The sequence below is a fragment of the Saimiri boliviensis genome, chromosome 1 (assembly GCF_048565385.1).
Source record: "Saimiri boliviensis isolate mSaiBol1 chromosome 1, mSaiBol1.pri, whole genome shotgun sequence".
Lineage (NCBI taxonomy): Eukaryota > Metazoa > Chordata > Mammalia > Primates > Cebidae > Saimiri > Saimiri boliviensis.
The window spans coordinates 127,012,521-127,039,141 of record NC_133449.1 but is presented as its reverse complement, the minus strand read 5'-3'; the positions used below and the strand labels follow the sequence as shown (position 1 = coordinate 127,039,141).

Genomic DNA, 26,621 nt, shown 5'->3' with positions numbered 1-26,621 from the left:
GTGTAAGGATTCGGTTTTCAACCCACTTAGGAGAGGAGAAATGACGTCCAGCCTTCTACCCACCAGCAATGCTAGGGTCTTCAGGGCCCCAGCTAGGTGGGGAAGGAACTTAAACCCACACCCAGTGTGCACCAGACCACTGTCCTAGAGAGGGAGTGGCACAGAACCCCTCCCTGTAATTTATGCACCCTTTCTAAGCCTATCAGGCGGTGGAAGTGGAGTCTCCCCTGTACACTTAAATGTGGCTTCAGCAGGTGGCTGCCTAGGTTTTAACCGGGAATTGAGAAGGCTGGGGTCGGCTGAGGAGCACGTTGCGTGAGTGCACCGTCCGCAGACGGCCGCCCAGATGATGTTTTGATCAGGAAGACGGATTCAGTAAACTGTGGGGCCGTGGGGTTCTACACAAACCAAGGCCCTGTCCGTACCCTGGAGGTGGAGCCAGAGGCAGGACAAGTTGTGGCCACCTGCTCCTTGCTGGACTTTTTTTTTTTTTTTTTCCAGACGGAGTTTCACTCTTGTTACCCAGGCTGGAGTGCAATTGCGCCATCTCGGCTCACCACAACCTCCGCCTCCTGGGTTCAGGCAATTCTGCCTCAGCCTCCTGCGTAGCTGGGATTACAGGCACGCGCCACCATGCAAAGCTAATGTTTTGTATTTTTAGTGGAGATGGGGTTTCACCATGTTGACCAGGATGGTCTCGATCTCTTGACCTTGTGATCCACCGGCCTCGGCCTCCCAAAGTGCTGGGATTACAGGCTTGAGCCACCGCGCCCGGCCCCTTGCTGGACTTTTAAGAAAGCAGAGTACAGGGTGATTCGAGGCCTTTCCAGCCGTCACTTTGCCACAGCCCCAGGGGCGGTCAGCCTTGGCCAGAGGTGGTCCCGGAAGAGGGGGTAAAGACCGGGGAGCGCAGCCGGGAGCCGTGGCTCACGCCTGCAATCCCAGCACTTTGGGAGGCCGAGGCAGGCGGATCACGAGGTTAAAAGATCGGAACCATTCCGGCGAACACGGTAAAACCCTGTCTCTACTAAAATACAAAAAAATTAGCCGGGCATGGTGGCGCGCGCCTGTAAGTCCCAGCTACTTGGGAAGCTGAGGCAGGAGAACTGCTGGAACCCGGGAGGTGGAAGTTGCAGTGAGCAGAGATCGCGCCACAGTATTCCAGCCTGGGGGACAGAGCCAGACTCCGTCTCAAAACGAAACAAAACAAAAGACCGTGGAGCGAGCCGGCGCCCCGGTCCTGGGGGCCCGGCGTGACTAGGGGCGGTAACAAGAGGAGCCTGCGAAGCCGCTGGAGGCCTGGGTCCTGGCGAAGGAAAACGGAAAACTCCCCACCGAACTCAGAGGCCTCATCTCCCCGACACCCTGCAAGGCCAGGCGGCGTTCTCGGAACGCAGCGCTTCCGCCTTCAGCTTAGCCTCGGACGCCCTCGCGCGGCTGCCTCGGGGTACAGCCCGGCGCAACAAGTCCCGCCCTCCCACTGCGATTGGGTCGCGAGCTAAGGCCTAGGCGTTTGATGGGTCAGCTTTGGCAAGGAGGCGGGACTAGGATGATAGCGAGGACGCCGAACGGCCAGATACTGGACGCGGGGCGGGCCTGAGATCCCGGGTCGGTTGGCTGGGGCGGGAGCCGGGATGGCGACGTCGAGGCCCTGCGCGGACGCGCCGTGCTGCCCGCATCCCAGCGCGGTGCTCGGTGTACAGCAGACGCTGGAGGAGATGGACTTCGAGAGGGGTGAGGCGGCCGCGTGGCCCTGCCGGCTCTTCCCAGGCTCTGGCCTAAGGAGGAGACGCCAGGTTAAGGAGGGGCGGGTGAACTGGGCCCTGAGAGCTTGGGGCCTGGTGAGAGACGGCGGGCGGGACTCGAGGCTTCCGCATCCTGAGAGCATACCAGGTGTCTCCCGCACGAGCTCTGTCCCGCGGTCGGCGGCGAAGCGGACGCCCTGGTTTCCGTAACCTTTCCGAGTGACGGGGGGCAGCCCTGCTTGGGAGACACAAATCTGCTTAGGTACTGGAGAGAGGGACCAGGGAGCAGAATCTGCAACTGGGGCATTGCGCCCATCCTGAGTGGCATGGAGCTGCAGGCCTGGGGGCTGCTTGGTGAAGGAGGACACTGGCCCTTGCTTAACCCCGGGTGCCAGGCAGCCTGCACGCTTTAGAGACAGCAAGAGCTTAGCACGGGCAGCCTTCAAGTCAGGGCACGGTATCTCATCTGTGGGACCCAGAGAGGTAACACCTTTGCCCCGAATTACACAGAGATTATGTTGCCAATAGGAACAGAGGAAGGCGGGAAACCAAGGTGCTTCTTCTGGGTGTTGGGAACCACTGTGCTACTGTGCTGTGTCATCTGTTCGTGCAGACGCAGCCAGTGCAGTAACAACAGTGCTGCCCTTGATTGCCACTGTTGTGTAAGCATTTGCATGGAACTCTTCCTTTACCATGGTTCTGGCACCTGCCTACTTCCCTCCACCTCTCCTACCACTGCCTTCTGCACTGCTTAAGTGGTTTCCTCAGAAGGCTTCCACGCTTGCCCTCCTACAGGGTTTTATACTCTCACACAGCAGCCAGAGTGGCTTTTTGAAAATGAGAAATCGCTGTGGCCAGGCGCAGTGGCTCATGCCTGTAATCCCAGCCCTTTCCGAAGCCGAGGTGGGCGGATCACCTGAGGTCAGGGGTTCTAGACCAACCTGATCAACATGAAGAAACTCTATCGCTACTAAATGATTTTTCCCTGGCCCCCTCCCCTACCATCTCTACTAAAAATACAAAAATTAGCTGGGCGTGGTGGCACATGCCCGTAATCCCAGCTACTTGGGAGGCTGAGGCAAGAGAATCACTTCAACCCAGGAGAGCCAGCCTGGGCAACAAGAGCGAAATTCCGTCTCAAAAAAAAAAGAAAGAAAAGAAAAAGAAAATGAGAACTCGGATCATTCCCTGTTATGGCTTACAGAGCTCTGTGGAGCCACTGCTGCTGGCTCTACTTCTCTCCCTCATTTTATTTCTTATGCTTTTCTTCTCCCAATCGCTATGCTGCAGCCACACTGGTCTTGTTTTGGTGTCTCAAATATGCAAGACCTTTTCCTGAATTAAGGCCATTGGACTTACTGATGGACTTCCTACAACTGTTAAACTAGCTGATGTTATTTTTCAGATCCCAGCTCCAATGTTACTTCTTCAGAGGCCCTCCCTAAACACCCTGGTTCTCAACTGTGGGCAGTTCTGCCTTTTAAGGGACTTTGGCAGTGTCTGGAAACATTTTGGGTTGTCACAATCTGGAGGCTGCTACAGGCACGTAGTAGGTAGAGACGAGATGCGTTACACCTGGTACAATGCACAGGACAGCCCCCTATGGTAATCATCCAGCCTAGAAGGTCAATTGTGCTGTTGTTGAGAAGTAAACATTGCCTTATCCAAAGTTAGATGCTGGTTACCCTGATGTATCTATCATCTTGCTTTTTTTTTTTTTTTTTTTTTTTTTTTGACAGAGTCTCCCTCTATTGCCCAGGCTGGAGTGCAGTGGCACAGTCTTGGCTCACGGCAACCTCTGCCTCCAGATGTTTGCTTGACCCTTATAGAGTTCACTTGCCTGGGTCAGCTTTTATGAAAGATCCAGATTATAATAGATTCTTAGCTTGGAGTTTTTGTTCTATAAAGGTACAGCTATCCTTCCCATACCTCCAATTTGCAGAGGTCAGGGTAGCTGGTTTTTCGCGTTTTTCTCTGCCTTACTATCTTCTCACACCTATTTGAATAGTACCTTTTCTCATGATCTTTAGGTTTCTCTTCTAAGGTTGCCTTATCAGAGGGGCCATCCCTGACCATTGCTCATTCCCTCCTATGGTTTTTCTTCAGAGCATTTAGCACCACCAGACTTACTATTATTTTTTTTTTTTGAGATGGAGTCTTGCTCTGTTGCCCAGACTGGAGTGCAGTGGTGCAATCTCCGCTCACAGCAACCTCCACCTCCTGGGTTCAAGCAATTCTATTTAAGCCTCCCAAGTAGCTGGGACTACAGGTACATGCCACTGTGCCTGGCTAATTTTTGTTTTTTTAATAGAGAGAGGTTTTGCCATGTTGGCCAGGCTGGTCTCGAACTACTGACCTCAGGTGATCCACCCACCTCAGTGTTCCAAATTGTTGGAATTACAGGTGTTAGCCATTGCGCCCAGCCCACCAGACTTATTTTATAAAATTTATAGGCTATATATGTGTGAAATTATAACAATTGTATATAAAATGTTTATATAGTATACATAAATATATAACAAATATATATGTATGTTTATTATATAATATAACAAATATATATGTATATTTGTTACATTTTATAATATATAGATGATATATATATTTGATGGTATATATAAAGAAATAGATATATTTGGTGTCTGTCTTCTTCAGTTAGAATGTAAGCTCTCTGAGGCCTAAAATTTGGGGTGGATCTTTTATTCTCTGTTGATTTCTAGTGCCTAGAACAGTGCCACACACACAGTAAGTAAAAACTTGCTGAATGAATGAATTACCTGGGCATGGCAGCTTGCTTTGCAAGGCAGGAGATAGAGACTGTCCAGCCCCAGTTTGTCATGCTAGGGCACTTCCCGCCTGCTGGCTTTTTGCACAGATCCTGCCATGTGTGTAGCAGCGGCTTTCACTCTAGACCCTGCCTGGGTGTTTGCACCAGAGTCCCTGAGCTGTGCGTGCAGCTCCGAGTGCACTTCAGATTCACAGCCTCAGTGACCTCTCACCACCGTAGCTATGGTTCTCACTTTGTGAAATTTCCTTTTATTGCTTTTGATTTTTTTTTTTTTTTTTTTTTTTTTGAGTTGGAGTTTCATTTTTGTCACCCAGGCTGGAGTGTAATGCATGATCTCAGCTCACTGCAACCTCTACCTCCTAGGTTCAAGTGATTCTCCCGCCTCAGCCTCCTGAGTAGCTGGGATTACAGGCATGTGCCACCACGCCTGGCTAAATTTGTATTTTTTTTTTTTTTTTTTTTTGAGACGGAGTTTCACTCTTGTTGCCCAGGCTGGAGTGCAATGGTGCGATCTCGGCTCACCGCAACCTCTGCCTCCTGGGTTCAGGCAATTCTCCTGCCTCAGCCTCCTGAGTAGCTGGGATTACAGGCACGCACCACCATGCCCAGCTAATTTTTAGTATTTTTAGTAGAGACGGGGTTTCACCATGTTGACCAGGATGGTCTCGATCTCTTGACCTCGTGATCCACCCGCCTCGGCCTCCCAAAGTGCTGGGATTACAGGCTTGAGCCACCGCGCCCGGCCGGCTAAATTTGTATTTTTAGTAGAGACAGGCTTTCACCATCTTGGCCAGGCTGGTCTCAAACTCCTGACCTCAGGTGATCCACCTGCCTCAGTCTCCCAAAGTTCTGGGATTACAGGCATGAGCCATGCACCTGGCCTGAATTTCACTCTAGATCCAAACATTTTAAACATTACTTCATCCAGCACTTCTGTGTTTGAAGTGGGGTGGAGAGGTCTGTGTCTGCCCAGTCTTTCTGTCCTGAAGAGACATGCCCCTGTCTGTTTTGTTCATAGCTAAGTCACCAGCACCCAGAACAAACCTTGACACAGGGGAGTACTCAGTTGATATTTGTTGAAGGAATGAATATTCTCTATTTTATAGACAAGAAAACTGAGGTCAAGAGGCAAAGGAAGCTCTGAAACTCCCAATCATTCAGCATTATTCAGTGCTTTGGTTGATTTTCTGCAGGAATCTGGTCAGCAGCCCTGAATGGAGACTTGGGCCGAGTGAAACATTTAATCCAGAAGGCCGAGGACCCGAGTCAGCCTGACTCGGCTGGCTACACTGCGCTGGTGAGCTAGGGAGGAGCACGGGGTCGGGAGAGAAGTGTTAAGGCAGGAGACACCTGCTCTCTGAGGAGGGGGATTAATGTTTACCTTTTATCTTCTCCCTCCCTTTCTTCTCTTCCAGCAAAATTTCTGGATTTTTTTAAATTAGTGTGAGAGCTTTACAGCAATAATAATTTTTTTTTTTTTTTTTTTTGGAGATAAAGTCTTGCTCTGCCACTCAGGCTGGAGTGCAGTGGCACGATCTTGGCCCACTGCAACCTCTGCTTCCCAGGTTCAAGTGATTCTTCTGCCTTAGCCTCGTGAATAGCTGGGACTATAGGCGTGCACCACCACGTCCAGCTAATTTTTGTATTTTTAGTAGAAATAGGGTTTTACCACATTGACCAGGCTGGTCTCCAACTCCTGACCTTAGGTGATCCGCCTGCCTTGGCCTCCCAAAGTGCTGGGATTACAAGCATGAGTCACTGTGGCCAGTGATTTAGTTTTATTTTCATAACAATTCTGTGAGATAGGAATGATGATTTTCCCCATTTTTCCATTGAACAAACCCAGTTTAGTTATGCAGAAGCTTGCCCAGGTCACATGACTGTTGGAGGTGGCACCTGAGATGACTCCAGGCCCCTCACTGCAGGGGGCCTTGCTCTCATCTCTCGACCACCCTTGTTGCCTGCCTGGCTTCTGCCATCTGACCTCGGTCTCTGTTCCCTGCAGCACTATGCAAGCCGCAATGGGCATTACGCTGTGTGTCAGTTCCTGCTGGAAAGCGGAGCTAATTGTGATGCTCAGACCCATGGGGGTGCCACTGCTCTGCACCGAGCCAGCTACTGCGGGCACACTGAAATTGCACGGCTCCTGCTGTCACATGGGTCCAACCCCAGGGTGGTGGATGACGATGGCATGACAAGTCTGCATAAGGTGGGCCCCTTCCCCCTTCCAAAAATGTTGTTTCCCATTTTTTAAAGTTATAACATGTTCATGTAGAAAACGGGAAAACAGGAAAGCAGAGATAAGACAATTAAAGTCATTTGTAATCCCCTTGCTCACCTGTCATCACTTTAGGACTAAAGATAATTCTCTAGCCTTTTTTCTGAGCATATAAATTACAATGTACAGTGGCACTTTGGTTTTCTTTCCCTTTGTGACATATCATGAAGCCTTTTCTATATAGTTTTCTGAAACTTATATATACTCTCGCCTGTCCCTGTAGTTCACTTGCTATATTAGGTGGAGTGATCATTTAATTAGACTCTTTCTTGCTGGAAATACCTGTGCATGGTAAACAATCTGAAGAGCATACAAGGGCATCCCACGAAAGCGAGCTTCCCTCCCACCCAACTCCTCATCCCTCAGTCTTCCTTGAGGCATTCACTTTACCAATTTTTTTTTTCTTTTTTTTAATGGGGAATGGGGTCTCACTGGATTGCCCAGGCTGGTCTCAAACTCCTGGCCTCAATCAATCCTCCTGCCTCTGCCTCCCTAAGTGCTGAGATTACAGGTGTGAGCCACCCTACTCGGCCACTTTACTGAGTTTGCAGGCATCTTTGAGAGGTGGTCTGTGCATATGCGGCATATGTGTATAAATCATTTGTGTGTGTAAATCATATGTGTAAATCTAGTCCTCTCTCGCCCCTTCTTTGATTTTCTCCCAGAGCAATGGTTTAAAGCAGTTCTGATCGTGCCATGCCTCGACTTGGAGTCCTTCAGAGGCTTGCTTTCTTCTGGTCCATGAATTATTTTGAAGGTTTCCTGGGGTTTGATCTTGCCCCCTTCTGCAGTTTTTTTTTCCTTGTCTTTTTTTCCCCCACCCTTTCAGTTTTCTCCCGAGCAGTTCCCTTGTCTCTTATACTCATAGGCCCTACTAATCATTCTTCTTTTCTCTTCTCTTTTTTTTTTGAGAAAGGGTTGCGCTCTGTCACTCAGGCTGGAGTACAGTGGCATGATTACAGCTCACTGCAGCCCCGACTTCCTGTGCTCAAGTGATCCTCCCACCTCAGGAGGCTAAGGTGGAACTACTAGGACTATAGGCATGCATCACCATGACTGGCTATTTATTTGTTTTTATTTTTTTATTTTTTGAGACAGAGTCTCACTTTTTCACCAAGGCTGGAGTACAAGTGCATGATCACAGCTTACTGTAGCCTCGACCTCCTGGGCTCAAGCAATGCTCCCATCTTACCCTCCCAAGTAGCTGGGACTACAGGCGCATGCCACCATACCTGGCTAATTTTTTTTTTTTTTGAGACGGAGTGTCGCTCTTGTTACCCAGACCGGAGTGCAATGGCGCGATCTCGGCTCACTGCAACCTCCGCCTCCTGGGTTCAGGCAATTCTCCTGCCTCAGCCTCCTGAGTAGCTGGGATTACAGGCACACGCCACCATGCCTAGCTAATTTTTGTATTTTTAGTAGAGACGGGGTTTCACCATGTTGACCAGGATGGTCTCGATCTCTTGACCTCGTGATCCACCCACCTCGGCCTCCCAAAGTGCTGGGATTACAGGCGTGAGCCACCGCGCCCGGCCGCTCCTGGCTAATTTTTGTAGAGATAGCTTCACCACATTGCCCAGGCTTTTAAAATTATTATTAGGAGTAGTAGAGACAGGGTCTCTCACTGTGTTGCCCAGGCTGTTCTCAACTCCTGGACCCAAGCTATCCTCCCAAAGTGCTGGGATTACAGGTGTGAGCTACCACATCCAGCCATTTTAATTTGCTTGAACCTACTACTCTGTCCTCCCAGAGCCATATATAACAAGCCATATATAACCCTGTCTGGGTGCCTCTCCCCTCCCGTTTTTTTATCTGGCTTTCTTCTGGATCTCAGCTTACACATCACACCCCATAGGAGCCTTTCTTGATCCGTAGACATGGTTAACTCACCTGGATGTATGCCTAACTGTATGTACCATGGACTCAACTTTTCTTAATTCTGGTACCTCTTGAAATTCCTGTTTGAGGGCTGCATGTCTCAGTAGAGACAGCTCGGGCTTTGTCTTGTTTAAATTGTTGCAGCCTGGCTGGGCTCGATGGCTCATGCCTGTAATCCCAGCACTTTGGGAGGCCAAGGCAGGCAGATTGCTTGAGTCTAGGAGTTTGAGACCAGACTGGGCAATAGGGCAAAACCCATTTCTACTAAAAATACAAAAATTAGCCAGGAATTCCAGCTACTTGGGAGACTGAGGCACAAGAATCACTTGAATCCCAGAGGTGGAGGCTACTGTGAGCCGAGATTGCACCACTGCACTCCAGCCTGGGCGACACAGAGAGAATCCATCTGAAAAAAACAAAAACAAAAACACATTGCAGCCTTAGCACTTAGCACAGGTGCCCAGTGAATAACGCTGAGTGAACAGCTCAATGTTGGGTTTTTAAAAAAATATTTGCCCTCAAAAAAAAAAAAAAGAAAAACAGCAAAGCCGTGTGCGGTGGCTCAAGCCTGTAATCCCAGCACTTTGGGAGACTTAGGCGGGTGGATCACGAGGTCAAGAGATCGAGACCATCCTGGTCAACATGGTGAAACCCCGTCTCTACTAAAAATTAGCTGGGCATGGTGGCGCACGCCTGTAATCCCAGCTACTCAGGAGGCTGAGGCAGGAGAATTGCCTGAACCCAGGAGGCGGAGGTTGCAGTGAGCCGAGATCGCGCCATCACACTCCAGACTGGGCAACAAGAGCGAAGCTCTGTCTCAAAAAAAAAAAAAAAAAAAAAAAGAAAAAAATATTTGCCAATTGGATAGACAGATTCTTTCTTTCTTTCTTTTTTTTTTTTTTTTGAGACGGAGTTTCGCTCTTGTTACCCAGGCTGGAGTGCGATGGCGTGATCTCGGCTCACCGCAACCTCCGCCTCCTGGGTTCAGGCAATTCTCCTGCCTCAGCCTCCCTAGTAGCTGGAACTACAGGCGTGCGCCACCATGCCCAGCTAATTTTTGTATTTTTAGTAGAGACGGGGTTTCACCATGTTGACCAGGATGGTCTTGAACTCTTGGGCTCAAGTGATCCACCTGCCTCGGCCTCCCAAAGTGCTGGGATTACAGGCGTGAGCCACCGCGCCCGGCGATTATTTATTTCTTAATGGTGTTGCTCAGGCATTTTTCTGTTAGAATTCACATGATGGATGTAAACAGCCAGGATGCTGCTGTGGGTATAGCTGGCTGGTGTTTCCCATAGTTAGGTGCATCTCCATCCCTTTTTCTCTCATGCAGATAATGCAAATGTGAGATATTTGAATTGTTTATTGTGTATGTTTTTGTTTTTGTTTTGTTTTGTGACAAGAGTCTCACTCTGTTGTCAGGCTGGAGTGCAGTGGTGCAATCTTGGCTCACTGCAACCTCCACCTCCCGAGCTCAGGCAATTCTCCTGCCTCAGCCTCCCAAGTAGCTGGAATTACAGGTATGTGCCACCACACCGGCTAATTTTTTGAATTTTTAGTAGAGACAGTTTCACCATGTTAGCCAGGCTGGTCTCGAACTCCTGACCTCAGGTCATCCACCCATCTTGGCCTCCCAAAGTGTTAGGATTACAGGTGTGAGCCACAGCACCCAGACTACGTATGTGTCTTTTAAAACTATTTGCAAACATTGGTGCTTTTTGTAAAAATTATTTTAGATGTATCTCACAACTGCTCACAATATCCCACTGCCTGAAGGCAGTGGAATTGAGAGCTTTGGGTCTGTACTCGTCAGGAGGAACAGCTGAGTAAAAATTTGGATTCAAATTTGGGATGGCGGTTGCCTCTAGTTTAATTTTGATACCTCTCAAAAGCCCCTGTAGTCTATCAATTTGTCTGTTGGGAGGAGTAGGAGATATAGTGGTTTACAGAGTTATTAAGAGTCCAGGCAAACCTGGTTTAGACTCCCATGTGGCCACATTAGCCCTGTGACTTTGGGCAAGCCACTTATTAAGCCTAAATTTCTTCATCTGTAAAATGGGAATAATGATAATTCTCGCCTGTGATGGCTATTGTGAAAGTTAAATAAGCTAATCTGTGTAAATCACTTAACTGTATTATTTTTTTGGAGGAGGTAGGTTAGAAATTGACATCCACACTAGGATCTTCTACCTTAAAAAAGAAGAAGAGAACAGACACCTGGGCCCCAGTCTTTCCCTGCCTGTCTAAAGGTTTCCTGGCCAGGCACTTTGGCTGATGCCTATAATCCCAGCACTTTGGGAGGCTGAGGTGGGAGGATTGCTTGAGTACAGGAGCTTGAGACCAGCTTGGGCAACATGGTGAGACCCTGTCTCTAATTTTTTTTTTTTTCTTTTTTTTTTTTTTTTTTTTAAGAGGGAGTTTCACTCTTGTTACCCAGGCTGGAGTGCAATGGCGCGATCTCGGCTCACCGCAACCTCCGCCTCCTGGGTTCAGGCAATTCTCCCGCCTCAGCCTCCTGAGTAGCTGGGATTACAGGCACGCGCCACCATGCCCAGCTAATTTTTTGTATTTTTAGTAGAGATGGGGTTTCACCATGTTGACCAGGATGGTCTCGATCTCTTGACCTCGTGATCCACCCGCCTCGGCCTCCCAAAGTGCTGGGATTACAGGCTTGAGCCACCACGTCCGGCCATTTTTCTTTTTTTTTTTTTTTTGAGATGGAGTCTCATTCTGTCGCCCAAGCTGGAGTGCAGAGGCATGATCTCGACTCACTGCAACCTCTGCCTCCTAGGTTCAAGCGATTCTCATGCTTCAGCCTCCTGAGTAGCTGGAATTACAAGTGCACACCACCACGCCCAGCTAATTTTTGTATTTTTAGTAGAGCTGGGGTTTCACCATGTTGCCAGGCCAGTCTCAAACTCCTGACCCCAAGTGATCTGCCCACCTCGGCCTCCCAAAGTGCTGAGATTATAGGCGTGAGCCATCACACCCAGCCCTGTCTCTATTTTTTAAAATCCAAAATAAATATATATATATTTTAAAGTTTAGCCAAGTGTACACAAGGTGCAGTGGCTGTAATCTCAGCTACTTGGGAGGCTGAGGCAGGAGGATCACTTGAGCCCAGGAATTGCAGACTGCAGTGAGCTATAATTGCACTATGAACTCCAGCCTGGGCAACAGAGTAAGACCCTGTCTCTAAAACATAAAGATAAAAATTTTTAAATATAAGAAAATAAAAGTTTCTAAAAGGTGGGTGCCGTGTCTGGTGCCTCCTGTGCCTACAAAGCACAACTCCCTGTAGGTGATGTGTGCAGGTTTGTGAGCGATGCCTGGAGATACAAGGTGCTGTACCTGTTTTTATTTTTTTAGGTATGTATGTACGCATTTATGTCTTTTTAAGATGGAGTTTTGCTCTTGTTGCCCAGGCTGGAATGCAATGGCATGATCTTGACTCATAGCAACCTCCACCTCCCGGGTTCAAGTGATTCCCCTGCCTCAGCCTCCCCAGTAGCAGGGATTACAGGCATGCACCACCACGCCTGGCTAATATTGTATTTTTAGTAGAGATGGGGTTTTTCCATGTAGGTCAGGCTGGTCTTGAACTCCCAACCTCAGGTGATCCACCCACCTCGGCCTCCCAAAGTGCTGGGATTATAAGCGTGAGCCACCGCGCCCGGCCTCGTTTTTAATGTGTAGGTCTGGCCAAAGACAAGAATGGCCAACCTGACAAAGGACACAAAGAAAAACTGAGGCTAACTGTGAGAATGGCACTGGGATACTCCACAAATATGTATAAAGTCATTGGGATTTGGTGGGAATTAAGAGAAATCTACTCAAACAGCTGTGTCTCTATTTCCATGAGGCCCCTTTTTTAGAAGGAAGAAGTCCCTGAAGGTGGAACAAGAAAGAGCAGAGCCCAATGTAGGGTATGCCCTTTGATTCCGGCCTCTCTCTCTGCAGGCTGCTGAGAGGGGTCACGGGGACATCTGCTCCCTCCTCCTGCAACACAGTCCAGCCCTGAAGGCCGTCCGGGACCGAAAGGCACGGCTAGCATGTGACCTGCTGCCCTGCAACAGTGACCTGCAGGACCTGCTATCCAGCTGAGCCGGCACCCTGTCTCCAGCTACCTTTCAAGGGTACACAGACCTGTTCTCCAAGCCCCTGCGTTGGTCAGCATCCATGCTACTGGGCGGGGAACTGAGGCCAGATGACCCGGGAAGAGCCCCAGTCTGGTCACTGTGGAAGCGAGGGAGTAGATTTGGTGTAACAAAGTATTTAAGCCTGGACAGATGATCATATTCTAAATTAGTTCATATGAGACATCTATTCATTTGGAAAAAAATAAAGTTATATCCTTACCTCATCCCACACACCAAAATAAATTACAAGATTAAAGATTTAAATATAAAAACACAAAACTATGTATTAGAAGAAAATAGGGACTATGTGACAAGCTGTTTTCTAGCTGAATGCCCTTGGTAAAAGTCCCTTTAGCTGTCTGCCCCTCCGTTTTCTCTTTTGCAATGAGAATGGTTATCATAGGACCTGCCTCAGAGTCATCGTGGGACGGGGTGAGTGTGCACTGAGTGAGCCCTCGAGAGAGTGCCTGGCACGTGGTAACCAGCCTCGGGGAGGCTCACTTCCCCAGCTCCTCATCAGCCCTTCATGCATGCCAGTTTTAGAAATGCTTCTTATTGATTCATAGGAGTGTTTATATTCTAGATCCTGATCCTTTGTTTTATATATGTACTTTTTCTTTTTTATTTGAGAGAACCAACTCCTCCCTGATAGGGAGTGGTTGAGTTCTGCAGACCCAAGTTCTCTGCCACACAGCAGAGCACAGCTTGCTGACAGGAGAGTGCTGCTTGTGTCCACAGTGGGACCCTCTTCACATAGGACACGCCTATAGAATGTGATTGCCTCTCAGCCTTTTGGCTAAGATCTAGTATAAATATATGGATCTATACGTGGAAGTAGGCCAGGTGCGGTGGTTCACGCCTGTAATCCCAGCACTTGGTAGACTGAGGAGGGAGGATCACCTCAGGTCAGGAGTTCAAGACCAGCCTGGCTAATTATGGTGAAACCCTGTCTCTACTAAAAATATAAATAGTAGCCAGGTGTGGTAGCGCATGCCTGTAATCCCATCTACTCAGGAGGCTGAAGCAGGAAAATTGGTTGAACCTGGGAGGTGGAGGTTTCAGTGAGCCAAGATCGTACCATTGCACTCCAGCCTGGGTAACAAGAGCAAAACTCCGTCTCAAAAAAAAAAAACAAAAACAAAAACAAAAACAAGAAACATCTTTGTCTGAAAAAGCACCCTAAATTTAGCCTAATAATTGAGTTTTTGGCTGGGCACAGTGGTTCACACCTATAATCCCAGCACTTTTGGGAGACCAAAGCCAGCAGATCACTTGAGGTCAGGAGTTCAAGACCAGCCTGGCCAACACAGTAAAACCCAATTAAAAATACAAAAAAATTAGCTGGACATAGTGGCGGGTACCTGTAATCCCAGCTACTTGGGAGGCTAAAGCAAGAGAACTGCTTGAACCCAGGAGGCAGTGAGCTGAGGTCACACCACTGTACTCCCAGCCTGGGCAGCAGAGTGAGACTCTGTCTCAAAATTTAAAACAAAACAAAACAAAACTTGAGTTTTCTAAGAAAGCTCTGCCTTTCCTTGAGTTCTCTGAAAATGTGGAAGCCCTTCCCAGAGGCCAGCTCTGGGAGCTGGGCAGCCGTTTGGGACTTGCGACCGTCCTTGGCCACACTTCTCCCTGCTTGTGCCCTGGTCATCTCTGCTCAGGTTGCTCTGATTCTGGGGTCTTATTTACTGGCCAGCTGATTTCCTTGCAAAGGCCAAGGCGGAGTTTAAGGTCCAGCTGGGTGAAGGGTGTGCCTGGCTTCCTGAGGAGAATTAGGAAGGGTGATTGGTGGCTTGAGACACGTTGCTCTGTGGCTGAATTTCATGGTTACTATTCCATCCTGGGACCTAGCACAGATCAGTCTCCCCTTCCCTGTGGAGAGGCCTGTTCCTTCCCTGGAGGGCATCTGGTAGGAGCCTGTGGAAGGGCAGAAAGGACTTCCAGAGGCCTGAGGACAAACACCAGGCTTGGCTCTGGACCTGGGGTAGCTGCCATGGGCTCTCAGAGCGCTGGGGGAGGAGCAGGGGAGCTCAGGGGCACAGGGAAGGACATCCTTGAAACTGCAGGTTGAGAGGTCACAGTTTTCTTGTGTGGCCACCAAGAGGGCTGAGGCTATAGGCTGGCCGCTCCTGCCCTCCTGACCATCCCCTCAAGCCTCTGGCCTCCTTGCTCAGCCTCCCAGGCTGGGCTTTCAGGTTTGCAGGCAGACGGCCCTACAACATTGAGGCCCAGGCTGATCTTTCTTCACGAGTGGCATCTAAACTTAGGAGAGGGGGGACATGTTTCACCTGAATCTGGACTAGCAGATTGGTTAAATAGCCCGAGTAGGTGTGGGGCATGGCAGAGATGCGGGAGTGGGTGTCCGAGGATGTAGCCAGTTCAGCTCCAAACAGGTCTTTTTCCTGTCCCCAGTGGGCTGCGTTCCCAGACTGGTATTTTGGTTGGTGTGACAGAGTCCCAGAGTCATCTGGCCCAGGCACGAGTCTCTGGGCCAGTCCTTCCCTCCCCGCCCCCAGGTGCTCCTATAAAGGGCTAAGCAGCTCAGCTCTTCTCACTGGGGGGTGTGAGGAATAGGGGGGACCATGGACTTCCTCAGCATTCAGCAGTTGGTAAGGATGTGGGATGGAGGCGGGAGGCACCGCGGGTGCCACTGGTTTGGCAGGAAGAGGGTGTCTGGCTAGAGGAGCACTGGCAGCTTCTTTCTGTGGTGTGTGGTTCAAGTCTTGGGAGCAAGGACGCATGAAGTTCTTTTATAAAAATCTCTGTTTTTTGAAATGGAGTCTTGCTATGTTGCCCACGCTGGCCTTGAACTCCCAGGCTCAAGTGATCCACCTGGGTCTCCTGAGTAGCTGGGACTCCAGGCGTGAACCACCACACCCAGCTGAGCGTGCAGTTCTTCTGGTATATCTGCTGGGTGCTCATGTGAGGTGCTGAGGGGGTTAGGGAACAAGTCAAAGGGGAAAGGAGACATGAAAATCCTTGAATTCAGTAAGTTTTGCCCTGGATGGTGATGGTGAAAGAGGAACAGGTAATGGCAGGTTACTTTGGAAGATGCAGGTGTAGCCGAGCATCATGATAGTTGTTGCTCTGGAAATGGCCAGGGGGCCTGGCTGCCTTGGGGGTGGGGAATGGTGCTCTTGTGCTCCCTGGGCAGTGAGAGAAACAGTGGTGCTTAGGGATGTCAGTTTGCGTGAGGAGGGGCATGGAGGGTGTGTGGTGTATCCTCTGCCAGACCAGTGCAGGGAAGTGTTTGGTTGCTAGAGTTCTTTAGATGGAATATGGTTCTACCTGGCTGGAAAGCCCTAGGCTCTGTTACCCCATCATTCCAGCCTGTTCTTTCCCCACAACATGCCAATTCCTCAATGTTCCCCAGCTCCTGAAGTCCTGAGGTGGGGCCTGGCAGGAAGCAACATGGATGTTTGCTGCAGAGGCTCTGCCCCAGGCACAGATCCCATAACTTATAACCTTCACAGCTCCTTTAGGCAAGTGCTTCAAGTGTTTGAGCTTAAATGTAGCTTCAAAAGGAGGCCGAACTGAACCCAGGCATTTAGAATTTAGAATTTTACCACGGGGGCTTCTCCTCTTTCCCTCTGAGCTTGGAGTCAGGTGGCAGTAGGTGTGATCTGGTAGGAATCTTAAGGACAACAACATGGGGGAAGCTAAGGTGTCATCTGCCTTGAGGCCATCTGGGCACACACCCAACAGTATAAATAGATAGTGGCCTCTTGTCCCCCCAGCCATGTTCCTGCTGACAGGAGCAGGGTAGGCGGGGATCTGTTGTCCCCCTGGGTGTCAGCTGATGTTAACCTGAAGCCACAGTTGCAGAGCCAGCAGCACCCACAGGGTGAAGGAGCTTGCCAGCACTCCGGAGTGCCAGGGCTTTGAGGCTGACTCCCATCCCGAGCACCAGCCTTGTGACATCTGCCCTTGTCAGACAGCTCCCTGGTACTGCACAGCTGCTTTCTAAGGAGGGTTCCTCCAATTTTCCCGACTCGGTACTCATGTACTATTCCTATAGGTAAGTGGAGAAAGAGATGAAGGGAAAGTGTTGGGATTTGGACGTGGAGTTCCTGACCATAGAGGCTGGCCTAGTGACTGGAGGAGGAGCCCCCAAGAGGCCGTGGCCCAGGAGAAGCTGAAATTAGAAGAAGAAAAGAAGAGAAAAGTGAGACAGGGGCAGGGGTGGGGTTGGGGGTTGGTTAATCCCTGAGGCTGGCTAAGCAGTGAGGCCTGGAGGGGCTCTGGTGGAGAAGCTGGTGTCTCCTGTCGGCAGGGCAGAGAGGTCTCTTTATCAGCGGCTGATGGCTGGCATGGTCTTGTTTTTTGTCCACATTCTGCTCCAGCTGGAAAGATTTAGCAGTTCCAGAGTTAATCTGGATAATCTGGCTGACTTGGAAAACTTGGTTCAAAGACGGAGAGAAAAAAGACTGAGACACAGAGTCCCCCCCAGGAAACCTGAGCCCCTGGTTAAGGTGAGTGGGAGTTCAGGACTAGGGCAGTGCACACACCAGGGCTCCAGTTGCAGAGGAAGGGCTTGGGGAGTAGGCACTGCAGGCCAGGACCGCACAGCCAGTGAAATCCACTCCAGAGCCCCCATGGATGTGTCCACCAGGGCTGCCGCAATAAAGTCCCACAGCCTGGACATCCTCAACGGCAGGCATGTGTCACCTCGCAGTCCTGGGGGCTGGAAGGCTAGGCGGAAGGTGTCGGTGGGGCTGTTTCTGAGAGCAGTGGAGGAAGAATCCCTTCATGCCTCTCTGGCTTCTGGTGGAGGCTGGCATTCCTTGGCTTGCAGATTCATCACCCGACTCCGCCCTCATGTTCACTGGGCATTCTGTGTGCATGCTTCTGTCCACGTGTCCCCTTCCATAAGGACACCAGTCACACTGGATTAGAGCCCACTTTAACACAAGTCGTATTGGTAAGGGACCCATCATACTCAGGCATGACCTCATCTTAACTAATTACATCTTCAGTGGCTCTGTTTCCAAACAAGGTCACATTCTGAGGACTTCATGACTTTATATGACTCTTGGGGAGATAACAAGTCAATCCTTAACACACACACACACACACACACAGAGTCTATTCAATCTCTTGGGGTGGGATTAGAATAAGAAACTGCATTAGTACAAGCCAGCAGTGTGCCAGTCCTGGGTTGGCTGTGTAGGACATGCAGGCCAGGTGGTGAAGCTGTGCCATTTTGGGCACCTGTGGCCTTTGGGAGTGATTTGGTCTTCTTTTCAATTGATCTAGCCGCAGCCCCAGGCCCAGGTAGAGCCTGTGGGCCTGGAAATGTTCCTGAAGGCAGCTGCTGAGAACCAGGAGTCCCTGATTGACAAGTACTTGACAGATGGAGGGGATCCCAGTGCCCATGACAAGGTAGTGCAGTGGGGCGAGTTGGCTGGCAGCAGCTGCAGCTGCAGGAGCACCACCTTCATTATGTTCAAGTCCTGGCCTAGGAGGCTGCAGGGCTCTTTACTTTTATGGTGCCTCCAGAGCGGGGGGAGGGAGCGGCAATTTTGTTCAGGGACCTGGCCTTGGGAAGGGGACACCTGGGATCGTTAGGGGTGGCTGCGCTTCCTCTGCCTAATCTCCCGTCTCTGCCTCCAGCTCCACCGTACTGCCTTGCACTGGGCCTGTCTGAAGGGTCACAGCCAGCTGGTGAACAAGCTGCTGGCAGCAGGTGCCACAGTGGACGCTCGGGACTTGGTGAGGACTGGGGAAGGCCCAGCCTCGGGTCGATGCCCTGCTTAGCATCCCAGCAGCTCTGAGTGCTTGGATGCTTTTGTTTTGCAGCTGGACAGGACACCCGTGTTCTGGGCCTGCCGTGGAGGACATCTGGATATCCTAAAACAGTTGCTTAACCAGGGAGCCCAGGTCAATGCCCGGGACAAGGTACGGGGTACAGCGCTTTGGGGGCAGGACAGGGATGCAAGGGAGCAGGGAGCGGACACAGTTCCTGGAGAAGAGAGCACGTAATTCGGTGGGTTGGGGAGGCCTCGCCAATCCAGACCCAGCACTGACCCCGACTTGCTTTCAGATCTGGAGCACCCCCCTGCACGTGGCAGTGCGCACCCGGCACCCCGACTGCCTGGAGCACCTCATTGAGTGTGGTGCCCACCTAAACGCACAGGATAAGGTAAGGCAAGTGACTCGTCTTCCTGCTTGGGCAGTTCCATTGGGGCAGGGACTGAGGAGCCCCAGCCAGGACCAGAGGTGCTATCTGCTCGGTGATAGAAGCCCTGACCTTCCCATGTGAGGAGGGCAGGATGCGGAGGCAGGAGCTTGACCACTTGCGTTCTCAGCAGGAAGGGGACACGGCTTTGCACGAGGCTGTGCGGCATGGCAGCTACAAAGCTATGAAGCTGCTGCTGCTCTACGGGGCTGACCTAGGGGTGCGAAATGTGGTGAGTGTGGGTGCAGCCCCAGCTCCTGTCCTGAGGGTGGGCGGGTGGAGCACCTACAAGGGACTGACCCACACTGTTGCTCCCAGGCCTCAGTGACCCCAGCGCAGCTGGCTCGAGACTGGCAGCGCGGCATCCAGGAGGCCCTGCAGGCCCATGTGGCGCATCCCCGCACCAGGTGCTGAGGTGCTGACTGCAGCCCCATGCCTCGTGCACTGCCACCATTCCGTCCCATGCCCCACCCCCGCATCTGCATCTCTGTGGTTCCTGCCCTCAGCTCTGGTTCCTCCCTCTCATGGCTGTGCCTCCTCGGGCGTCTGAGGAAGCCCTGGCAGAAGTGAGATGCAACACCAGGCTCCGCGTTCAGAGAGAGGCCTCCTTGGCTTCCAGGGTCAGGGGATTCACCCCACCTGCCGGGAGCAAGAGGCAGGGAAAAGTGTGGGTCCAGACGAGGGGAGGAGAGTGGGGGCCAAGGGCAGAGCCCGAAGGGAGCAATCCTGAGCTGGAGCCACCCAGAGTTGGGTCCGGGTGTACTCAATGTCCACTCATCCCAGGTTAGGGGGCTTGCCTTGCTCTCCCTGGGGCCAGTCTCTGCTGGTGTGAACTCAGCCCGTGGCCAGCAGATGCCATCCAAGATGTACAAGGGGCAGCGGAGGCAGGCCGTGCAGGGCCAGGCCGGTCTGCGCTGGCAGATGTCCATGGGCAGGGCTTTCTCCTGGGACTCCATTCCTGTCAGCAGCAACCCTGGCAGTGTCTGGAAAACTTTAGTCGTAGGGACTCTGGAGGTGGGTTCTGGCCGTCTGGTGCAGGCTGCTCAACAGGTGTGAGGTCTCATAGCAACAGAAGTCGAGGACCCACCAGGTTGCCTCAGAAGCCCTAAGACTGATGAGCTGGAGTGCATGTTTGAGAGAAGCCTTGCACCCACTGTGCACTGGCCCCACTCAGGCTGGCCTGGCACACTGTCGCCTGCTGGTAGCTCTCATGGGGGAAGTGCCTGGGCACTGGGGATTGCTTGTGGCCCACTCAACTCTTGGGGCAGTGGCCCGTAACCCTAGTTTGCCTGAGGCTCTTATGCTCCCATACGTCCCTGGTACTGGAGCTTGAGCTCTTGCCTGGAACTCTGCAGCTGCACCCACCCTGCTTGATCCCACCTCAGAGGCCAGGACACTGAGGGGCTCCAAACCCAGCCCACAGGGAAGCAGGGGAAGGTGAGGGCCCCCCTCCCCATCCCTTCCTTGCTCCCTGGTGGTCTAAGGACCCAAGCTCCCTAGACTTCTTCCTCTGCCACTGGCTGTATGTTTCAAGTTTCACTGATGTAGACCTGTACTGCTGGCAGGGCTGGGTCCCTAAATGCCAGAAAGTGAATCTTAGCAAGCTCTGCTCTCATCTAAGAACCACAGGCTGAGGGAAGGGCTGAAAGCTGCAAGCTCAGCCTCCCTCACATGGGTCCTGGGTTACATTAGGTACAACCGGGTTGATAGGCATTTGGCCGTGGTTTTTAGTCTACCTTTGGTGGCCTTCTCAGGCCCAGAACAAGGCTGTTGTTACTATGTGGAAAAGCTGACCAGTGCTCCACACTAGGGGCACACATCTTTCCATGGGCAGCTCCTGCCCTGTGACAACAAAGCCAGCGTGCACCCAGACACTGGTGCCATGGCGAAGCAGGCATTCAAGATCATGAAGACAACAACTCATCTAGAAAATGAGGACACCTCAGTGACAAACACACCTTTTTATACTGATCAGTATCTTCTGTTCATTAAAACTGGATATCCATTACAGCCTAACTGTCTTTCCTGGACTGGGGGGAGCCCATACTTTGGTCACCAGGGACCTTCTGGTAGGACCCAGGCCTGCTAGCCGTAGGCTGAGCGCAGAGCGGGCAGGACGCAGGGTCCCAGCACTAGGCTCTTGTGCTTAAGGCAGCTCAGCTCACTGACGACAAGGTCAAAGCACAGTGGTTCTCCACCTCAGCTGCTTATCAGAATCAGCAGGAAGGTTTAAAAAGTCCTGCTGTCAGAAGCCCTGAGGGGAGGGCCCAGGTATTCTCATGCAGAGGCCACGCTTGTCTATGTGGGAAATCCTAGGATTCTATGGAAAGCAGACACCTAGGGGGTGCAGCAAAATCTCAGGTACAAGATAAACACACAAAACCTGTTTCTACCTCCTGGAAATGAACATGTAGACACAAAAGTTAAAAATATGTACTGTTGGCCGGGCACAGTGGCTCACGCCTATAATCCCAACACTTTGGGAGGCCGAGGCAGGTGGATCACGAGGTCAAGCGATCAAGACCATCCTGGTCAACATGGTGAAACCCCGTAATCTACTAAAAATACAAAAAATTAGCTGGGCATGGTGGTGCGTGCCTATAATCCCAGCTACTCAGGAGGTTGAGGCAGGAGAATTGCTTGAACCCAGGAGGCGGAGGTTGCGGTGAGCCGAGATCGCACCATTGCACTCCAGCCTGGGCAATAAGAGCGAAACTCCGTCTCGAAAAAAATAAAAATAAAAATAAAAATATGTAGTGTTGCCGGGCGCGGTGGCTCAAGCCTGTAATCCCAGCACTTTGGGAGGCCGAGGCGGGTGGATCACGAGGTCGAGAGATCGAGAGCATCCTGGTCAACATGGTGAAACCCCGTCTCTACTAAAAGTGCAAAAAATTAGCTGGGCATGGTGGCACGTGCCTGTAATCCCAGCTACTCAGGAGGCTGAGGCAGGAGAATTGCCTGAACCCAGGAGGCGGAGGTTGCGGTGAGCCGAGATTGCGCCATTGCACTCCAGCCTGGGTAACAAGGGCGAAACTCAGTCTCAAAAAAAAAAAAAAAAAAAAAAATGTAGTGTTTACAACTGCTTAAAAAATGAAATGGGCAGCCGGGCGCGGTGACTCAAGCCTGTAATCCCAGCACTTTGGGAGGCCGAGGCGGGTGGATCATGAGGTCAAGAGATCGAGACCATCCTGGTCAACATGGTGAAACCCCATCTCTACTAAAAATACAAAAAAATAGCTGGGCATGGTGGTGCTTGCCTGTAATCCCAGCTACTCAGGAGGCTGAGGCAGGAGAATTGCTTGAACCCAGGAGGCAGAGGTTGCAGTGAGCCGAGATCACGCCATTGCACTCCAGCCTGGGTAACAAGAGCGAAACTCCATCTCAAAAAAAAAAAAAAAAAGAAAAAAAAAAAAGAAATGGGCAACATGAGAAGACCCTATCTCTTAAAAAAAAGTGCAGCACCATCCTTAGAGAGATCTCTTTAGAAAGAGATGCAACCCATCCCCAGATCCAGGAAACCCAGGACCCACATCTACAAGCCCTTTTGTTAGATTTAAACTTAGGTTTAAATGCAAGGACTCTGTATGGTGAAAATTACAAAACCTGATGAAATCTAAGATTTAAATAAACATGCCATGTTTCTGTATTGTTAGACACAATAAAGATACTAATTCTCCTCAAACCAACATACAGGTTGAATGCAGTTCCTATGAAAATCCTAGATGATGTTTTGTGGATGTAGACGAGGTTATTCTAAAATTCATATAAAAACTGGTAGCGAAAATATTTTGAGAAAGAATAATGTACAGATCAACAGAGCAGAGAACACATTTGGGACCACACAAATATGCCCGGCTGACTTCAAGGTGCAAAGCTAATTCAATGGAGGAAGGACAACTTTCAACAAATGGTGCTGGAGCAGCTAGACATCTACAGGCTAAAAAAAGAAGTTTAGCCTAAGTCTTTTTTTTTTTTTTTAAGATGGAGTTTCGCTCGTTACCCAGGCTGAAGTGCAATGGCGTGATCTTGGCTCACCACAACCTCTGCCTCCTGGGTTCAGGCAATTCTCCTGCCTCAGCCTCCTGAGTAGCTGGGATTACAGGCACACGCCACCATGCCCAGCTAATTTTTTGTATTTTTAGTAGAGACGGGGTTTCACCATGTTGACCAGGATGGTCTCAATCTCTCAACCTTACGATCCACCTGCCTCGGCCTCCCAAAGTACTGGGATTACAGGCTTGAGCCACCATGCCCGGCTTTTTTTTTTTGAGACGGAGTTTCTCTCTTGTTACCCAGGCTGGAGTGCAATGGCGCGATCTCGGCTCACCGCAACCTCCGCCTCCTGGGTTCAGGCAATTCTGCCTCAGCCTCCTGAGTAGCTGGGATTACAGGCATGTGCCACCATGCCCAGCTATTTTTTAGTAGAGATGGGGGTTTCACCATGTTGACCAGGATGGTCTTGATCTCTTGACCTCGTGATCCACCCGCCTCCGCCTCCCAAAGTGCTGGGATTACAGGCTTGAGCCACCGCGCCCGGCAACCTAAGTCTTACACATTATACAAAAAATAACTCAACATGGGTCACATACTTAAATGTAAAACTATAAAACTTTTAGGAAAAAACAGACTATCTTTGGGATCTAAGACTAGGTAGAGTTCTTATTGTAACACTAAAAGCAACAGTCCATAAAGGAAGAATCGGTAAGGTGGACTTTATCAAAACTGAAAACTTTTGCTCTGTATAAAACTCTGTTAAGAGGGTGAAGATGGCCGGGCGCGGTGGCTCAAGCCTGTAATCCCAGCACTCTGGGAGGCCGAGGCGGGTGGATCACAAGGTCGAGAGATCGAGACCAACCTGGTCAACATGGTGAAACCCCGTCTCTACTAAAAATACTAAAAATTAGCTGGGCATGGTGGCGCGTGCCTGTAATCCCAGCTACTCAGGAGGCTGAGGCAGGAGAATTGCCTGAACCCAGGAGGCGGAGGTTGCGGTGAGCCGAGATCGCGCCATTGCACTCCAGCCTGGGCAACAAGAGCGAAACTCCGTCTCAAGAAAAAAAAAAAAAAAAAAAAAAAAAAAAAGAGGGTGAAGATGGCCGGGAGAGGTGGCTCATACCTGTAATTGTAGTACTTTGGGAGGCTGAAGTGGTCAGATCTCTTGAGCTCGGGAATTCAAGACTGGTTGTGGGCAACACAGTAAAATCCCATCTCTACAAAAAAAAAAATTAGCTGGGCATGGTGATAATCCCATCTACTTGGGAAGCTGAAGCAGGAGAACTGCTTGAATCCAGGAATCAAATATGCAGTGAGCCAAGACTGTGCCACTGCACTCCACCCTATGTGACAAAGACTCTGTCTCAGAAAAGGGGATGGGGGTGAAAAGATAAGCTACAGATGAATGCAAACCAAAAATCTCATAAAGGAATCTCAAGAACTCTCAAAACTCAACAGAAAAAAACAATCCAATCAGAAAATGGGTGGACAGGGATATTCCACTGTAATGAAACACAGGAGGTGCCCATCACTGGGAAACACAAATGAAAAACCACCGTGAGGCATCATGACACACCTGTCAGAAAGGATAAAGTAAAAACATGTCACCACTAAGTGCTGCAGAGGATGTGGGGAAACGATCATCCTAGGTTGCTGGTGAGGACGTAAGAGTTTGACAGTTTGTTTAAAAAAGAAAACATGCGGCCAGGCGCGGTGGCTCACGCCTGTAATCCCAGCACTTTGGGAGGCCGAGGCGGGTGGATCACAAGGTCAAGAGATCGAGACCATCGTAGTCAACATGGTGAAACCCCGTCTCTACTAAAAATACAAAAAATTAGCTGGGCATGGTGGTGCGTGCCTGTAATCCCAGCTACTCAGGAGGCTGAGGCAGGAGAATTGCCTGAACCCAGGAGGTGGAGGTTGCGGTGAGCCGAGATCGCGCCATTGCACTCCAGCCTGGGTAACAAGAGCGAAACTCCATCTCAAAAAAAAAAAAAAAAAGAAAACATGCAACCACCATATGACCTGGAATTTATCCCAAAGAAAACTAATCTTTACACAGAAACCTATACATGAATATTTGTAGCAGCTTTATTTGGAATAGCCCAAAACTGGAAACATCCCAGGTGTCCTTCAGGGGGCCAATACGTACACCATGGAATAATACCACTCAGCAATAAAAAGGAACAAAACACTGACACATGCAACCCCTGGGTGATCTCCCGAGAATTACAGAGTGAAAAAAGACAATCCCAAATGCTTACACACTATGCTTCCATTTACACAACATTCTTGAAATGACAAAATAAGAGATGAAGGATTAGTGGTTACCAGGGGTTAGGGAGGGTGGTGAGGGAGATCCTTGAGGGGATGGCACTTCTTTATCTTAATTGCAGTGGTAGTTACACAAATGTACATGTGACAAATGATTTGGACTATCCATCCACACTGCACCAGTATCAAAGTCTTGGTTGGAATACTGCATTACAATCACGTAAGATGTAACCATGGAGGGAAAATGGAGGAAGGGTGTGTGGGACCATTATCTTTACAACTTCCTATAATCTGAAATTATTTCAAAATATAAAGTTAGAAAAAAAGAAAGCAATAGCTTTAAGTGAGTATGGCATCCTGGATTGGCTGCTGCAGCAGAAAAAGGACATTATTGGGAAAACGGGTAAAATCCAAATCAACTCTGTACTATTTTAATAGTATGATTGCACCAATGTTAATTTTTTTAGTTTTGATAAATGTACCAAGGTTATATGTAAGATGTTAACATTAGGGGAAGCTGAGTGAAAGGTCTATGCAACTTTTCTGTGAGTCTAAAAATATCTCAAGGCCAGGCATGGTGACTCACGCTATAATCTCAACACTATGGGAGGCTAAGGCAGGAGGATCGCTTGAGTGTAGGATTTGAGACTAGCCCAGGCAACATAATGAGACCCAATCTCTACAAAAAATTAAAAGAATTAGCTGGGTGTGGTGGTACGCACCCATAGTCCCAGCTATTCAGGAGGTTGAGGTGACAGGATGGCCTGATCCAGGGAGGTAGAGGCTGCAGCAAGCCGTGATCACAACACTGCACTGCAGTCTGGGCAACAACAGAGTGAGATCTTGTCTTTAAAAAAAGAAAAAAAAAGGCCGGGCACAGTGGCTCACACCTGTAATCCCAGCACTTTGGGAGGCCAAGGCAGGTGGATCACGTGAGGTCAGGAGTTCAAGACTAGCCTGGCCAACATGGTGAAACCCCATCTCTACTAAAAATACAAAAATTAGCCAGGCGTCATGGCATGAGTTCCTGTAATCCCAGCTAGGGATTAGGAGTTGAGGCAAGAGAATCGCTTGAACCTGGGAGGTGGAGGTTGCAGTGAGCCGAGATCACACCACTGTACTCCAGCCTGCGTGACAGAGTGAGACTCCATCTCAAACAACAACAACGAACTCACTGTTCTGGAGAGGACTTTAAAGCATCTGTTTCCCATCTGGGCTTGGTCTTAGAGTTGATTCGTTGAGGACAATTTCTAAGCAAGCATACCGCTGTTCTTTTGGCCTTCAGTCCCATTTGTTAAGGGTCCGAATTCCTTTGAGAAAAGTTCCACAAATCCTCCTCTCTCCCTAC

General features: G+C 50.0%; 2 protein-coding genes across 6 annotated transcripts; both read left to right on the top strand.

Moving 5' to 3' along the window:
• The first annotated feature begins 1,562 nt into the window (after positions 1-1,562).
• On the top strand, positions 1,563-13,231 carry ANKRD39 (ankyrin repeat domain 39). 5 transcript variants are annotated; one of them, XM_074403724.1, is made up of 6 exons: positions 1,563-1,734; positions 3,151-3,294; positions 5,727-5,830; positions 6,539-6,742; positions 10,112-10,209; positions 12,650-12,727. In XM_074403724.1, the coding sequence occupies exons 1-6, from the start codon at positions 1,635-1,637 to the stop codon at positions 12,708-12,710; spliced, it is 711 nt and encodes a 236-aa protein (XP_074259825.1). In that variant the 5' UTR covers positions 1,563-1,634; the 3' UTR covers positions 12,711-12,727. The 5 variants fall into 5 exon arrangements, with proteins under 5 accessions (XP_074259825.1, XP_039331423.1, XP_074259844.1 ...); XM_039475489.2 differs by lacking the exon at positions 10,112-10,209 and having other exon boundaries at positions 12,650-13,231; XM_074403743.1 differs by lacking the exon at positions 3,151-3,294.
• Positions 13,232-15,337: 2,106 nt separating this feature from the next.
• ANKRD23 (ankyrin repeat domain 23) lies at positions 15,338-21,016 on the top strand. The gene is made up of 9 exons (XM_003941278.4): positions 15,338-15,437; positions 16,847-16,993; positions 17,172-17,300; positions 18,085-18,210; positions 18,442-18,540; positions 18,628-18,726; positions 18,872-18,970; positions 19,140-19,238; positions 19,325-21,016. The coding sequence occupies exons 1-9, from the start codon at positions 15,411-15,413 to the stop codon at positions 19,418-19,420; spliced, it is 921 nt and encodes a 306-aa protein (XP_003941327.1). The 5' UTR covers positions 15,338-15,410; the 3' UTR covers positions 19,421-21,016.
• The last annotated feature ends 5,605 nt before the right edge of the window (positions 21,017-26,621 follow it).